Raw genomic sequence first — 16,996 nt, forward strand, 5'->3', positions numbered from 1 at the left:
GATTAAAACAGAAACCTATAAAATGCTCAGAAGAGGATGCTGGATACAAGGAAGTGTTCCAGACTGAGCTCCAGCATCTAGCACAGTGCTAAGCACTCACACAGTAAGTGCTTAATAAATGCTTGTTGGCCACCTGACTGATTGAGCTCCTCACAGCAATAGCCAGCAATGCCACCATCTGCATCATCTTTCCTCTGACTGGATCAGTTCTGGCCAGAAGGAGGACTAGCTGCTACCAGTACCCACCCTTCACTGTTATAACAAGAGAGATGCCCAACTATAGTTTTGTAAGTCTCAGAGTGTCTCCAAATCTATCTCAAGCCTATGTGTGTGAAGAGGAGGGGGTGAAGAGGGAAGTTGGCTGCCTAATTCTTAAAATACAATTAATATGACTCCACTTAAATTCATCTGTAAAGATTTACCACAGCTCAGCACTAGTCAACTCCACCCAAGGAGCCATTGGCTGCTTCTTCTCCCTTCCCCCCCCCCAATCTATACTTAACAGTTGCTGGCTGAACTGGGAAACACCCCTTGGTAAGGCACACAGAAGACCATGCTGGCCATGGGCAGCAAGACTATGTGGTACTCATAGTATATGTTTTTTGATGAGGCTTCTACTGCCTCCCACCAGACCAACCTTTTGGGGGGTTCGGAAGTAGCCGAGTAGCGAGTCTGTGGCACACTTGTGCTGTCAGTGGGCTTGGTGAATATGCCCCTGTATGAATCCAAGAAGGAGATATCTCATTAGTGCCTAAAATGACTTAGAGTAGGTGGCAGAAGAAATCCATTGAAGAGCACAGCTGACATGATCCTGGAGGTGAGCTGGGATAAGTTTACCAGAGAGGTGAAGCCACTCCTTACAGGGGTGGTAAGCAGGCCTGACCATGCACCAGGATTCTAGAGAGGGCATCTCTTCAAGTTTGACCAAGCTCATCTCACACTCATTGACAGAGACCCTTCTTTCCTATGGCATGGCATTTTGCCTGGCTAGAGTCAATCTCATGGCCCCCTGGCTGTCACACTGTACCCTGGGGAGATGGCAGGTCCATCTGGATCCCTCCATCTCAGGGATACCTGGGCCATATTCACTACCCTAGAAAGTGTCTGCTGAGGCCTCAGGTCATAGCATAGTCTCTTCCTGACTGGCAACCTTGCTTCCAACTCTGGTTTTATTAGAAGTTTACTTTCTAGGCCTTGAAGGAGCCTTCTGAGGCCCTCTCAGGCAGACCGTTCTGCAATGGGCCTACTGCAGACAAGACCCCAAGCCATGTGGTGAGTACTACTTTCTTCTAAAGCTCCAAATGCACTTCCTCAGGGTCAGTTACACCAAATTTGACCCTGTCATTTCCTTTGCCTAAAAATCCCAGGTGGGAGATAACGAATGATCTTGCTAAGTATGCTATCAGCCTCTAGGCTAGAGTCCATCACTAGCCTTGGCAAACACCCAGAGCCCCACCAGTCCCCTACTATTTCCAGTTCCCCTGCCTGTTAACACCCACCTGATAATGTAGCCTGATGAAGGTTTGGGAGCTGGAGGCCTGCATGGGGAGAAAAAACAAGTTAGGAGCTGCCAGTTTCAACTGCACCAGGGAGGCCGGGCAAGGACGGTTAAAGGTCCTAAAGGAGAAGGGCCATGAAGGCAGCCAGGGCAAGGGTGTAAGCCCTGTCCCGTAGCCTGTACCAGCCTTGTTCCAGCACTGCTTATTGGGGCAGTGACCCTGCCTTCCCAAGAAGGGAAAGCGATGACTGGGAGGCAGCCTGGCACCATGGGAACAGACAGTGCCAGACTGGGAGTCAGAGGATTGATCATCTGGGAGGTCTTGGGCAATCACTAGTCTGCTCTGGGCCTCAGTTTCCTCCTTTGTAAAATCAAGGGAGTTGCTAAACAAAGTCAAACTGTATATAACAGTTAATTTCTGGTACTAGCTTCTTTCTCATTCTTTTCAGGTTGAAACATTTTTGTTTGTTGGTGATTGGTAAGTTCACGATAAAAAAGAAAATCTTTTTTTTTTTTAAGAGCCTGGCTCCTTTCATTTTTCCCACTGATAATATTTTGTGAGCCTGGATCACAACAACATTCATATAGATGTCATAGTATTAGAGAATGAGGCGGCTTAGAAAATTAGAGGTGGCAGGGGCCTCATTTAGTCCAGCTCCCTCATTTTAAAGAGGAGGAAAACAAGGTTCAGAGAAAGGAAGGGGAAGGGAAGAGAATACGCATTTATATAGCACTTACTACATGCCAACACCACTGTGCTAAGAACTTTTTAAAAAAACAAATATTATGTCATTTGATCCTAGGTTACTATTATCCCCATTTTACAGTTGAAAAACTGGGGCAAATGGAGGTGAAATGACTTGCCCAGGATCATGCAGCTAGTTAAATGTCTGAAGCCATATTTGAACTCCGGGTTTCCTGGCTCCAGGCTCGGTTCTCTGTCCACTGAGACCCCACTGCCTCAAGAGAAGTGACTTGCTCACAGTCAAATAGCTACCAAGTAACAGAGTGGATTGGAAGCTAGGTCCTGGGCCTCCCAATCCACTTTGCTGCAGCTATTTAACTCCAGGGGAGTTGTATTTTCTTTCACATGGATATTTCCTTTGTCTTTGTAGACCAGGAGTGTGTAGCAGGCTGCCCTCTGACTAATGTGGCCAGATTAAAATGTAATTGAGAAATGGTTAACAAAAGAAAGCAAACTTACAGTAGAACATACAGAATGGTCGTTTTCCAAGTCAGTATGTAGCCTGCAGGGGACCCTGATACAGGTTTAGTGGCCCCTATTTCTATTTGAGTTTGACCCTAATGGTGCAGAACATAACTGAGCTGGGATTTTTGCTCCCAGAGATTCTCATTCACGCTGTGCCCTCGATCTTCCATAGAGGATCCAACCAACATACTGGAGGCCCTTTTTTTTTTTGGCTTCTCTTTACATTTTGAGAACAACCCATGGGGCTCTTGGGCTGTGTTTTCTCACTCTGGACTTGCAGTCAGAGGGTCCCCCCTCGCCCCCGAGGCCTATGCTAAGGGAAAGCCTTTGGAGCTGGTCCCTGACACAGGCAGTGGGACATAGTGGCAAGCTTACTGAGCTTGGAGTAAGGCCAGCCATGTGCTATGTACTCTTGGACAAGCCCCTTCCCCTCTCTGAGCCTGGGCTTCCCTCAGTGCAAAGAGTACTAGCTCTAGAGTAGAGGACCTGAGTTCCAACAAGAACTTGTGTGGCCTTGGACAAGTCCCTCAATCTCTCCCCCTTGCTCTTCCTCACCCAGAGGATAATGGCTTTGGACTACATGGTCTTTGAGGTCCCTTCCACCCCTAGTTTTCTGATCCTTTGAAAATAAAGGAAGTGGGTAGACTCCTACGTTTTTTCCAGCCCCAATATCTATGACACTGCAAAACAGAAGGATCCCCCGTGTGTGCGTCCATTAGCTAACTCTGGGTGCCTGCTGTTCCTAACTCGAAGGAAAGTCAGAGTATAACATCCATATGTCAGGAGATTCTCAAGATTTACAGATGCTGCCCCTAGTTAACAACCATTTGTTCGACTCTCTCCCAAGGAGCTCTAAACACTTCAAAGACATCACTGTCAGGACGCCTTGCAGGACAGCATCCTTACTCCCGGTTTGTAACTGGCATGCATCATGTGCGCCACCAAGAGGCTGCAGGGCCTCACTTAGTAAGAAGGCTGACTCTCAGGAATGTGTATGGATGGGGGTCTCTATGGTTTTCAAAGCACTTTTATATACCTCCTCATTTGATCTATATAAAGTAGGGAATGAATGAATGAATGAATGAATGAGAAAGCATTTACTAAGTGCTTACTATGTACTGTGCTAAATGCTGTGGATACAAAAAGAAAAAGCAAGACAATTTCTGTTCTCCAGGAACTCATATTCCAATAGGGGAAACAACACATAAAAAAGGGCTTGGCCTCAGGGCGCATAGAAAGGCCTGAAACTCTGATAGGTTCATTAGCAGGGCAGATGGCAAGGTCCAGGAGTTCTTAGCATGCCTCAGTCGGTCAGATGACAGGGCCCAGGCATCTGGGCATAGAGACCTCCAATTTTACAAACGAGGAAAACTGAGGCCCAAAGAAGGGAGAGTGAGTTGCCCAAGATCCCACAGCTACTAAATGGCAGAGCCAATTCTTTACCCTAGGTCTTCTGACATGCGCAATTTCCCCTTTATACAGCCCACCTCCCTTTCAAAGATAGGGCAGCAGACATGGGTGAAAAGAGAAAACCTTCTCCCTAGCATGGAATATCCTACACTGTCTATGATCATTGACCGATCAAGCCCATTATTCTGGTTCTAACAATGGCAGGAAGGGACTGACTATGTTCCAGTGAGTGAGAATCTCCTACAATGCACAGAAATACACTGAATATCATGGACATTCACATCACTTCTCTTGTAGCATCTGACCCCACTGCCATAGGGCTCTCAAAAATATTCTTATCCCCTACATTTCTACCACCTGTGTGTGGTGAGAAGTGCTAGGCTAGATGAGAGGGCTACCTTCTACATAGTGGGCCATGCCCCTGCCTCAGTGGAGAATAAGCAAAGGAGTTTGGAAAAGTGCCTTCATCATACCTGTCCTTCTGGGGTGTTACAACTGGAGGTGCAGTTGAAGAGGGCTCCTTGCTGGGAGGTAACTCTCTGGGGGAAAAGAGACATAACTTTGCTGAGAGTCATAGGCAATAGTGCCTCTCCTCAGAGCTACTTCCCAGAGGGGGAAAGCAAATATACCTTTATCCTGTGTCCCTGCCCCATGTTACTGGCCCAAATCTGCCTCATATACCCAGTTGCCACCCTCTTCCACTAAGTACTTCAGTCTGATACACCTGGTAGCCTCTGGGGCACATTGATAGGAGTTCTTCCTTCCTCATTCTAGCTACAAGATAAATGAGTGACAAAGAATATGGGAACTGACTTAAGATGTCTGACGGGTCAACCACCATTAAGTCAAATGTTAGGAAGCTAACTAGGTTGACCACCTGAAACTAAGAGAAAAGGTCTCTAGCTACACTTAGGACAGGGAAAAAAGGGTACTCAAGGACAACCAGGGATGAGGGGCACAAGGGGTCAGTCATGGTCATACGTAAAGTTCTGTATCTCTCCTCCCGCCACTGCCTTGGGCTTGACACTGGCATACTAGTTAGGGCCTGGCTCTTGGCCAAACTGGGCCTCTCACCATCTTTAACAGGGCCCCTTTCCTTCCTGCCCTTTTCTACCCTTCCCCACTTCATTCAGGCAGAGAACTACTAGGGGCTGCAGCATCCCAGAATCACAACTAGAAATTTCTCTAGAGTACTCACATGGTCTGGCCTTCTGTATCATCTGGTTTGTGAATCCAGCTGCTGTCATCTTTGATGATGGTTCGAACTTTCATTTGTTTGATGACATTTTTTTGATCACCTTCTCCAGGTTCAGAATATCCTATAAAGAAAGTACAGATAGCTACTTTCCAAAGGAAAGTGGCATTTGGAGAGGGGTAGGGGGAGAAGTGACCATGTCATGGCTAAGGATGAATTGGATTAATGTCCCTCAATAGGCAAGGCTAATGAGCCCATCTATTTGGAGGATGTTATTCATCTGTGTGAAAGATACATATGCAGCCCAAAGATTCTTCCCACCTAGCCTCATTTTACAGCTAGAGGAAAAAAATGGCATCCAGAGTGGGCCACGGTTCTAGTCACATCTGCCCAATGAGTCATTGGCAAAGTTTCAGCAGCAGCATCACCACTGTGGCTAGAAGTCTTGAGCTATGCATAGAGCTAGGGAGGGAAGGAGATGGTGTCCTTGGCTTTTAGGGAGCCTGTTATCTAAGACAGGCAAGGGTGATGATGTAGACAATGGAATTCCAGGGTGTGAATTAAATAGACGGCTGCAGTCCATCCAAAGTTACCAAGGTGAGCTCATGCAATGGAATGGGCAAGTACAGAGGAGGCCCAAGGGTGCCATGCATTGGAGGGGAGACAAGAGCCCTGCTGGAGCCAAGGGAAGGCCTCATGCTCTGGGGCAGCCTTAGTGGAGAGAAGGAAAGACTCCCCAGCCCTCAGGCTCCATGCCCCAATCACCATCCTTGGCCAGAGAGGTGGCCTACATGAAGTATAAGGTTACAGGACATGGAATCCCACAGACTGACTCAAGGTGTGCTAGTAGATGGTGGAAACACTTCAGCAGCTTCTTGGCCAGAACAATGGCCTCCAGCTCCAGCCAATCCTCTCAGCTGAGAAGTTCTCAGAGAGCAAAGGAGAGGGGCAGAGGCCTGGAAAAAAAGGGATAGGGACCTGAGAGGCAGGAGTCAAGGGACTTACCTTTGGGGAGTCTTCCGAAAGGCATAATGGTGTGGCTGTGTATTCACAGGTCAGAGCAATACAGCAAATGGTTCTGGGGGAGACAAGACATTGACTGTTGTTGCAGCCAGTGGCAGAACTTGGCTCAGTGCCCTAAATCCCACCACTCCCAGACAGCTCTGCCAGGCAGCAGTGGCTTCTTCTCCACATCTGTGGCTAATTAGATGGGGACAAAACCCACCAGCAATGACCTCAGAAGCTTTGAGCAGCTGAGTGTGCCCAGCAAACTAACTTAATCCAACAAAGTACTGAAAAAATGGAAACAGTCCTTGTCCTCCAGGAGCTTATATTTGGCTGGGAAGAGAAGGGAGCAGCAACATGCAAACAGGTCAGTAATAATTGATAATTGATGACGATGATAACTGAAGGAGGGAGGAGAGAACACTGGCCACTACAGAAAAGCTTTCAGGATCTAAGCCTTGAAGGAAACCTCATGGAAAATCATGGGATCAAAGATGGTGAGCTAGAGGGACAGAGATCAGTTAATCCAACCTCCTTATTTTACAGATGAGAAAAAATGAGGCCCAGAGAGGTCAACTGGTTTGTCTGAGGTCACACACACATAAGAGATAAACAGGATTTGAACCTCACTCTATTGACTGCAAATCCAGTCTCTGCCACCTAGAAAATATTCTTCTTCCTCCAGGCTCTCTGACCTAGGACAGCCTTCAGAGATCATCCTGCCCACCTCCTCCCCCAGCATTACAGATGGGAAAACTGAGGCCCAGAGAGGTACACTCAGGGCCAAGCGTCAAGCCTAGGTGGCAGCAATTGCCAAGAATGTCAAGGATTTTTCTCCTGCTAAATTGTAGCCTGGCATGAAGAAGACCATCAGTACTGTGCCCCATAGTGATGGATTTCCAGAGGTTCCAGTTCTCAGTACCCTAGGAGCCTACAGAGATTGGACTAGGGCCCAAGCATACTACCTGTGGTGGATTCAGCCTGGAGTTGGACTGGATCTTGGGGGGCTAGAACCAAGGCCCTCCCTCCCTTATCCACGACTTAATAAATGCTTGCTGAATGACAGATTCATAGGCCAGCCTTCCAAGTACTTGAAGATATCACATGATGGCTGTGCCTTTCAGAGCCTGTCATCCCTTCATGATCCCCTTCCCTCACCCTCAAATCAAATATTTCTAGTTATTCCAGCTGATCTCAGCCAGTCCCCTCCTCATGCTTGGTTACCCTCCTCTGGACAGTCTCCAGCTCATCAATGGCCTGAGTCCATTCGCCCCAGACGTGGCCTGCCCAGGGCATTCCAAAACGGCAAGCTCCTGGGCTTAGGAGTTCTGGAGAAGAACCCTTCTTAATGCAGCCAAAGATTATGTGAGTTTTGGGGGCCACCATTTCCAGTGCTGCCCCATGTTGAGCTTGCAGGCAACTTGATTCCCCCCCCCCCCACCAGCACTTCCTAGCTAAAAATGTTGAAGAACAGAGCTCAGGTGCCTGGAGCACTCCCTGGAGCGCTTTTTCTAAGGAGACATAGCCCCATTATGGACTGTTCTTTGGATGTTGCCATCTTACCCTTTCCAAATTCATCTAACTATAAAGGGTTGTGCCCCAGTAACAGCAACACTGTGCAATGACCAGCTTTGACAGACTTCGCTTTTCTGAGCAGTTCAATGATCCAAGACAATTCCAAAAGCCTCATAATGGAAAATGCTATCCACATCCAAAGAAAGAACCATGGAGTCTGAATGCAGATCAATGCATACTATTTGCTCTCTTTTTTTTTGTTTTTTTCTTTCTCGTGCTTTTCCCATTTTGTTCTGATTCTTCTTTCACAACATGACTAATGGGGAAATAGGTTTAATATGATAGTCCATGTATAGCCTATATCAGATTGCATGAAGTCTTGAGGAAGGAGAAAAAAGACTAGAACTCAAAATCTTATAAAAGTGAATGTTGAAAACTATCTTTACGTGTAATTGGAAAAAATAAAATACTGTTAAGTGGGGGGGAAAAGGGTTGTGCCCTAGTTCACATCTCTCCATACTGTCCACACAATAGAGCATGAACAACCTGGGCAAATGCTTTCCCAAAATCTAGGTAAACTCTTATTTACAGCACTCTCCTTATCTATCAATCTATGGCCAATCTATCATAACCTATTTGTGAAGAAGTCATGCTGGCTTTCTCTGATTAAACACTCCCTTTTCTAAATATTCACGAACTGTTCCCTTAATAAGATGTGTGAGACGTTTGCCAGGAATTTCAATCAAGCCCATTGGCTTATGATTGGCAAGTAGCTTTCTCCTCTTACTTGAAATTTGGGACATTTGCTCTGCTCCAGCCTGAGGCTAACTTCTGTTCTCCAGAATACCAATAGAGGCTTAGTAAGTACCTCCGTTAGTGCTTTCAGTACTTGGGCATGTGGTTCTTCTGGGCCAAGTGACTCGCCCTCATCAAAATGCTCTCTTATTATCTGCCTACTTATCTTGGGTTTAAAGCCATTTTTATTCTGTGCTTTCTAGTCCAAAGACCAAAGATTCCTGGCAGAGAAAACAGAATAAAAAGGAGAATTAAGTTGTGCTGTCTTCCCTTGGTCAATGATCCATTCCATCATAATACATAACTTTGGCTCAAATGACTTTGCCTTTCTGGGCCTCAGTTCCCTCAACTGTACAAATGAGGGCATTGAGAGGTTCTAAAGCTCTTTTCCCATCTTTTCCATTCTGTTCAGTTTGTGCAAATCCACAGATCCCATCAGTCATTTCTTCCTTCCCCTCCCTCCAAATACACACCTGCTGCTGCTTTCAGCTTGTAGCAAACAGTTATTCTATTGGTTACACCCAATCTCCCTTGGATAACTTAAAAAGTGGATTCCAAACTTCTGTGGAAAAGCCTTTAGTAAAGGCCACCCAAAGACCACACACTTTGCTCTGTGTGTGTGTGGGGTGTGTATGTGTGTGTGTGCGTGCATGTACATGCTTGTGCCTTCTTAACCCCAACCCCGGGTTTACGCTTCGGACCAATCTGGGAATCCTTAGCCTCCAGGGAAGGCCCTCCTACACCCACTGTGAGCAAATCCAATCAAATCAACAAACACTGAAAACTACCTGCTCTCTGAAGCTCTCTGATTTCCCAAACTGGTGATAAAAGATAGAATTCTACCTCCAGGGGACCGTTGCTTGGTCTGTAGATTTCCAGGGACTATCATGCAATCTTTCAGGACAACTGGGGCTGATCCCTGGCAACAGCTGTCCATTGGCTCACATGTTTTGAGCCAGAAGGACCCTTAGAGAGTACTTAGTCCAACTCTCTCATTTTACAGATGAGGAGACCAAGGTTCAGAGAATGCTCAAGATCATGCCCGTAGTAAAAGTGGCAGATGCTGGCTTTGCTTAATACCAGTTTGTTGAAGGAATGAATTGAATTAATGAGGGCACTAGAATCATTGAATCTGAATGTGGAAAAGGACCTCAGTAGCTATATAGTTGAAACCATATAGGAAAAAGAATCCTCTTTCCAACATGCCTGGTGAATGGTCATCCCCACTTAGCTTGCAGATCTCCAGTGAGAGGAAAACCCACTACCCGCCTTGGCAGCCCATTCCACTTGTGCCACAGGCGGTGAATGGTAGAGAGCAGACTTGGGCCTCATCCCCCTGAATGCCAAAATGATTTCATGAGCCCTCCTCTTTTGATCCTTGAAATGGTCCTCTCAGAGAAGCCACTTTCCCTGCTCCCTGAGCCTGGCTCCTCATCTCTCAAACAGGGCTCACAGCTCTACCTGTGACAAGGACTGGCATAAAGACTTCCTGAACCAAGCTACTCGACAGCTCTGGAAGGCAGAAAGGGATTAGCTCTTCATTACCACCTTCATCACCCCCAGCAGGAGGGTGCCTCCTATGGGCCTCACTCCAGGCCCATCCTGGCAGGGCTTGCTGGGCCTGGGGTGTGGTGGGGCCTTTGCAAGCAGCCTCTCGGGCGCCCTGGTGGGGCCTGCTAGGTTGAGCTGTGGGAGGCTGGCAGTAGTTACCCTCAGCTTGTTTTTATAGACCTGAATCACTTGGCTATAGTCCCTCTAGCCAGCCAGTCCTAGCCTGTTCTGTCCTAACAAACCTTACCGGTTGCTTCAGCCTCCCATCTAAGTGGGAACACATGGGTTCATGGCTTGCCCAAGCTAGAGAACCTTACAGAAAGAAAGGCAGATACTAACCACCCCAACCTGCCCAGGGTTTTCCAAGCGTCTATGTATCCCCAATAGATCTGCAGGCCTGTGGAATGGACGGTCTGGAAGGAATCCTTTCTCTCCACTCACTAGGTTAACACCTCATTCAGGGCTTTAGTCTCTCTCACCTGGACTATCACAGGGCCCTCCTAATCAAACTCCTGGCTTCTATCATCTCTCCACCAAACCATTTTTTTTTTTTTTTGCTTTTTGGTGAGGCAATTGGGGTTAAGTGACTTGCCCAGGGTCACACAGCTAGTTAAGTGTCAAGTGTCAAGTGTCTGAGGCCAGATTTGAACTCAGGAACTCCTGACTCCAAGGCTGGAGTTCCATGCACTGCGCCACCTAGCTGCCCACCGCCAAACCATTTTTCTAAAGCACAGGCCTGACCACATTCCCCACCTTACCCCACTCCTCTTCCCTTCCCCATTCACCATTTAGCCAGGGCAATAAAGCTCCTGTCTCCCCTCACTATGCAACAATGTAGATGGAAGTTTTCTTAGGAAAACCTATTCATCCTCCAAGGCCTGGCTCAATGACCACCTCTTCTAGGAAGTCTTATTGGATTGTTCTCCATCCAGTAGGGAAGGAAGAAGGAAGAAGCATTTATGCAGTTCATTTATATTCACTTATATAGCAATAGGCCTGTCTCTCTCAAGTACACTCAGCCACATCCTTCCAACTCTGCTTCTACTCGTCACATCTTGTCCATCTTGTGTTCGAATTATTTTTGTACATCTCTCTTCTCCTCTAACACAGTAATCTCTCTGAGGAAAAGGGGACCTGGAGTCCTGTCTCCTCTCCTCTCCCCAAAGCCTTGCAGAGAGCAGGGAACCAGTAAATCCTCACTCATGCACATGGGATTGAATCACAGAACTGAGGAGAAGGAAGGAAGGAAGAGATAACAGATATAGGGAAGGAGGTGATAGGGAGCAAAGTAGAAGACATGACAAGGACATGCCTGGGGTGAGGGTGAGGGCTAGTGCCAACAACCCAGGGTGGCCTACGTATGCCAGGACAATCTTTTTTGCCCATAGCTCCTGGCTGGCTAGCCTTCCTCCTGGGGCTCTTGACGGCTGGGGATGAGGAAGGGCAGCAGGGCCCCCTGCTACTGGTTTCGTTGCTCCTTGTCACTAGCCTTCCTGAAGTCAGAGCAAGGAATCTGAGCCCTTAGAGTGGCACTACGAGGGGCATGGCTTAAGAGATGGGCAAGTGGGGACTGCTGCCTTGGCAGGGCTCAACAACTATCAGGCTTTGGGGTAAAAAGGTTATTCCTAGCCAGGGGATAGGAAGAAATGTCTCCTTCCCTGGCCTTCATCCCACCAAGTTAGGCAGACTGATGTCACCTCCCTCTGGTCCGGCCCTTGCTAGTACTCAATGCTGATGTTTTAAGCTTACAGAGATGCAATTGGGTGGCACAGCAGATAGAGTACTGGGCCTGGAATCTAGAAGACCTGAATGACATTTACTAGCTATGTGACTCTGGGAAAGCCATTTAACCTCTGTTTGCCTCAGTTTCTCCATTTGTAAAATGAAGATAATAATAGTATCTACCTCCCAGGGTTGCCATGAGGATCAAATAAGATAGTATTTCTAAAGTGCTTAGCACAGTGCTGACACATAGTAGGTCCTTAAAAATGCTTATTTTCTTCCTTCCTACACATGGGAACTGAGCTCCCATCCTCATATCCAGTTATACTCTTGTCTTAGGAGCCTGGAGGATTTGAAATGAGACACCATCAAGCCCAGCCCTCTCATTTTTTCTACTGGGCAGAACGAAGCCCATTTGGGTGCAAAAAAACCACAGCTAGTTTGCGGCAGTGCCATGGCTGGCAGACATGCCTCCTGCTTCTTCCCTCACCATAGCACAGTTTCCTTTTTCTTAGAGCTGGGAGTGGGAATCCTCCATGCCGGCCTCTCCTCCCCGTAAGGAGAATTATCAAAATTCGAGTTCAGGGTTGTAAAGGATCCCAAACGTATCATCCAAGCTTCCCCCTGCATTGATTTGCCCAAGGTCCCAAAGAGCAGAAGTTCCAGGATCCACAGCTGGGGCTTGGACTCCCCAGATCCATCGGATCACTGCACCCCACCCCATCCACAGAGTCAGGGAGAGCATACCCAGAGACTGAGCCAGTAGCTTCTCTCCACACAAAAGGCCTCCCAAGCCCCACTACCCCTTCTGCCCAACTCTGGCTAGGCCAGGATCTTTGGCCAGCCCCTCCTCCTCTCTGGGCCTCAGTTTTCTCAGCCATGAAATGAAGAGGGCTGAGCTATGTGGTCACTAACAAACCTCTCCATCCTGACTGTGTGCATGGTAGGGTAGAAAGTGGATTGGCCTTGGAGTAGAAAGACCTGGATCCAAATGCCACCTCTGCCACTTAGCACCTGCATGACCTTGGCCAAGTCCCTTCCCTCCTCTGGGGATCATTTCACTCATCTGTAAAATAATGGGAGGTGAGGACAGATTGGAGTAGGAGACCTCTGAGGTCCCTTGTAGGGCTAAATCTTACAGAGAGCTCTACAGATTATGGCCCAGCTCACAAAGGTACAAATAACCTCCTTCTTCTTCTTCCTCTTCCTCGCCTCCTCAGCCTGGCAGCTGAGATCACTGAGTGTACATGGAGAAACAGTGATACCCTAACACTCCAAAAGATTGGCCTAAATGCTTTAGTACTCCTCGAGCCTCAAAAGTCATCGACAGAGTGAGGAGGAGGGCTGATTTTTCAGCTACCTGTGGGTGTCATCCTGGAGGAGCCACAGAGCCAGGCCTAGGCAAAACACAGAACTGTTTTAGCTGACGGATTGGGCTGGTGCCAGGCCAACCAGAGGTGTTGATCAGCTGAACCAAGAGCAGCTGCCTCCTGGGCAGCTATGCTGCAGAGGAGGAAAAAAGAGAGCAACCTCCCCTCTTCTGGCTTGGCATCTCCCATCACAAGACAATGTGGGGCACCTGTGTGTGTGGCTGTTTGGCCTCGTAGGGAGTAGGGGTATATTCCAGTGCATACCCCTGTATTCCTGTGAACTCTGACACTGTAAGGGGCTCATGTGGCTGAATGGTTTGTTGTTTGGGGTTCAGGGTGGGGCTGAGCACAAGGATGGGGCAGGCCAATCTTTGTACTGAGCACAGGGGTGGGGCAGGCCAATCTTTCTCTAAAAGACCAGTAAGAATGTCCCCTCCTCAAGGCTCAGAGTTACCCTAGATTCTTCTTATAATGTCATGATTTGACTTACTGGTGTAGGAGCTGGAGCAGGCTTAGAAGGGGACTATGGAAAGAATTCTGAACCAGACAGAACCTGGGGGACCTTGGCTGAGGCAATTAAAGGCATCTGTCAGATGATGGCCCAGGACTCAATGACCTCGGAGGTCCCTCCAATTTTAGATTATGATCTTATGGTCTGCTTTAGAATGGAAGTTCCTGGGGCCTGAGTTGGCTTGGCTCTTTTTCCTTCTTGGGGGCAAGAAGCAGGAATTTTGAGCACCTGTCCCCTGGAGGTTAATCAGCAATGGTCTTAAGTTGTTTCTAGCTGTACTGTCCTCATTCCTGAGAAGTTTGACTTGCTTTGGGTTGCTGGCATTTGTAACTCATCCACATTCATAGAGAATAGTCTAAACTCTGTCACAGATTCATCACAGATAGAAGGGACCTCAGGGGCCTTCAAGTCTAATCTGCTCCCTAAACAAGAATCCCCTCTAATACATTCCTGGGGATGGGGAACTCACTACTTCCTGGGGCAGATCATTCTACTTGTAGGCAGCTCAAATTGTAAGGGAATTTTTTCCTGACCTCACATCTGGATTTACATGTGTCTTAGTAACTGCTGCCCATTGCTTCTTCTTCTGTTCTCCGGGGCCAAGTAGACCAAGGTAAATCCTCTGTTCTTTTTTTTTTTTTAAGGCCATACAGGGTTGAGTGACTTGCCTAGGGTCACATAGCTAGTAAGTGTCTAAGTCCAGATTTGAACTCAGGTCTCCCTGACTCTAGGACCAGTGCTCTGCCCACTGAGCCACCTGCACTGCCTCCATTCTTTCTTTCTGAAAGGCTTCCCACATCCCTTCTTTACCTCCCGGACCCTGCACCTGAGACCCTGTGCTCAGAGATCTAGCAAGCGAGAAGAGCTCAGGCCTCTCTGTGTTTCTTTGTTCTGGCCTTCGCCAGGCCTTTCTAGGCTTGTGCACTACCAGGCTTCTATGACAATAAAAAGCAGTAGGAAGTCACTTAGACGGAAGGAAGAAATTACTATGGCCAACAGACACCTGCTGGTTTTTCCTATTTCAATGTTTCCCTCGGTTTCTGTGTGAGTTATCCTTAGTGCTCGGCCAACCAAATAAAGAGAAATAGCCAGTTTAGTGAGAATACTCTTGGCCTGAGTCTCCAGCCCTGGCTTCTAGACCTAGCTCAGCCCCTCCTGGCTGTGTGACCTTGGGCAATCACTGCCTCCATTTCCAAAAGAATCACTAAACCTTAGAGTTGGAAGGACATGGCATCATCGAATCTAAAACTTCCCCTTTGTGACTTCAACCCATTGCCCTCCAGGGCCAAGGAGGCCAAGTGTAGCCCCAGTACTCCAGAAGTGGTCTGACCAGGGCAGAGTGAAAGAAGATTAGCATCTCCGTAGCTAGGGGGCGCTGCTGTGGAGAGAGTGTCTGGCCTGGAGTCAGGAAGATTTACCTTCCTAAGCTCAAATCTGGCCTCAGACATTACTAGCTGGGTGACCCTGGGCAAGTCACTTCACCCTGCTTTCCTCAGTTTCCTCCTCTGTACAATGAGCTGGAGAAGGATATGGCAAAACGTTCCAGTATCTTTGCTGAGAAAATCCCAAACAGGGTCATAGAGAGTCAGACAGGATTGAAGACAACTCAGCAACAACAACAGTCTTGGATACTAGGCCTCTTCTTCATGCAGTCCATGACTGAACCAGCTTTCTGTGGCTGCCACTGTTAACTCATGAAATCTGTGGTTGTCTTATGGCCAGCAGCCTTACCAAGCCTCTCCCCCCAAATGACATTCTGTGGGCAGAGATTTGCTGAATTTGCCACGTGTAAGAGCCAGAGGCCACAACCAAACTACTCCACAAAGCTGGGCCAGTTTACTGACAGCCTCTGTCTTGGCCGTAAGCCCTCACTACAAAGGGACGTACCATAGTCTTATGGTCCCATTTGGCTGCCAAGGACAAACCCATTATCAGGCCACAGAAACACCTGTCTTTAGTCTAGCTGGTAGTAATAGCAGTAGTAGTAGTAGTAGTAGTAAAAATGATTATTATCATTAGAGCTAGCATTTACACAGTGCTATGAGGTTTGCAAAGCACTTTATTGACATTATTTCCTTTGAACTTCACAACATCCTACAAGGTAGGTGCTATTATTATCCCCATTTTATAGATAAGGAAACTGAGTCTAAGAGAGGTTAAGTCACACAGCTAGGAAGCATTTTAACTCAGATCTTCTTGACTCCAAGTGCAACACTCTATCCACTGTACCACCTAGCCACCTATTAGTAAAACATACAGTGTCAGAAAGTGTACTGGCCTGGGAGTCAGGAACCCTCAGATTCTAGTCTCCAGCTATGCCACCTTGCCAGAAAGATGAATAGCTTCTACTTGTGTTTTAAAAAGCACCTTCCCCTCACTAGCCCTCTGATTTGGGTAGAGTAAGAACATTAGTGGTGTCCTAGAAAGAACACTGGGGTCACTGGAGGTTTGGGTGAGAATCCCATCTCTGACACTCATAGGCTGGGAAGCCATGGGCAAATTCTCTTGGTCATAGTCATCAGGAAGAAGCCAGCTTCCTTGGTTCCTTTCGCTGACAGGTAAGGAAGGTGGAGTCACTGACAGGTGAATAGTCGCGGGATATTTTTGCCTCCTGGTTTGGTAGGCAGTGGCAGGCCCTTTGGGCAGAAGGCCAAGAAACCCAATCCCATCAGCCTGGGGAACAATGGTTAATTTAAAATTGGATGCTCATTCCAGAGGCCAGTGGAGTTTTCTCTGATAGGGCTTTCGGGCATCTTCCCCAGGCTCTGTACGCTGAGCTTGAGTGTTCCATAACCCTCAGCCCTGGCCCATTTATCTAGGCTTCAGGACAAAAGCCTGCCTATGATGGTGAATGGCCAAGGCGGGCACCAGATGATGATCTGAGTGTAACAGCCTGCTCTCCTACTCTATACCCCGAGGACTTGCAGCTGGCCCTTGAACTTGCTCAGGCCTCACTTTCCTCCTCTGTCCAATGATGGCTTCTGAGGGCCTTCTTTCCAGCTCTAACTCAGTGAGCCTGGGACTTAGGAGAGGTGGTCGTGAACATGCCCTTGAACCTATTTATTTTCTTCATGGGAACATATTCTGAATGAACTATGGAGAACAAAGGTAGCAGTAGGGGGGGGAGAGAACTATGTGTTCACAGATGTTCATAGCAGCATTATTTGTCATTACAAAAAGCCTGGCAGCAATGGAAACACCAAACAATAGGACG

The 16,996-nt window shown here is 47.6% G+C and overlaps 1 protein-coding gene across 4 annotated transcripts in view; it reads right to left on the reverse strand.

The window, feature by feature from the left end:
- ZNF185 (zinc finger protein 185 with LIM domain) overlaps positions 1-16,996 on the reverse strand; it is a 58,476-nt gene that overhangs the window by 28,240 nt on the left and 13,240 nt on the right. For all 4 annotated transcript variants that reach the window (XM_020975078.2, XM_020975080.2, XM_020975076.2 and 1 more), the window contains 5 exons: positions 6,319-6,391; positions 5,317-5,437; positions 4,592-4,657; positions 1,500-1,538; positions 638-715 (listed from right to left, as the gene is read on the reverse strand). In XM_020975078.2, the coding sequence (XP_020830737.1) occupies positions 638-715; positions 1,500-1,538; positions 4,592-4,657; positions 5,317-5,437; positions 6,319-6,343 (329 nt within the window). In that variant the 5' untranslated portion in view covers positions 6,344-6,391. The remainder of the gene's footprint in view (positions 1-637; positions 716-1,499; positions 1,539-4,591; positions 4,658-5,316; positions 5,438-6,318; positions 6,392-16,996) is intronic.

Source organism: Phascolarctos cinereus, unplaced genomic scaffold (assembly GCF_003287225.1).
Source record: "Phascolarctos cinereus isolate Bilbo 61053 unplaced genomic scaffold, phaCin_HiC Scaffold_8;HRSCAF=390, whole genome shotgun sequence".
In the NCBI taxonomy this organism is placed as follows: Eukaryota; Metazoa; Chordata; class Mammalia; order Diprotodontia; family Phascolarctidae; genus Phascolarctos; species Phascolarctos cinereus.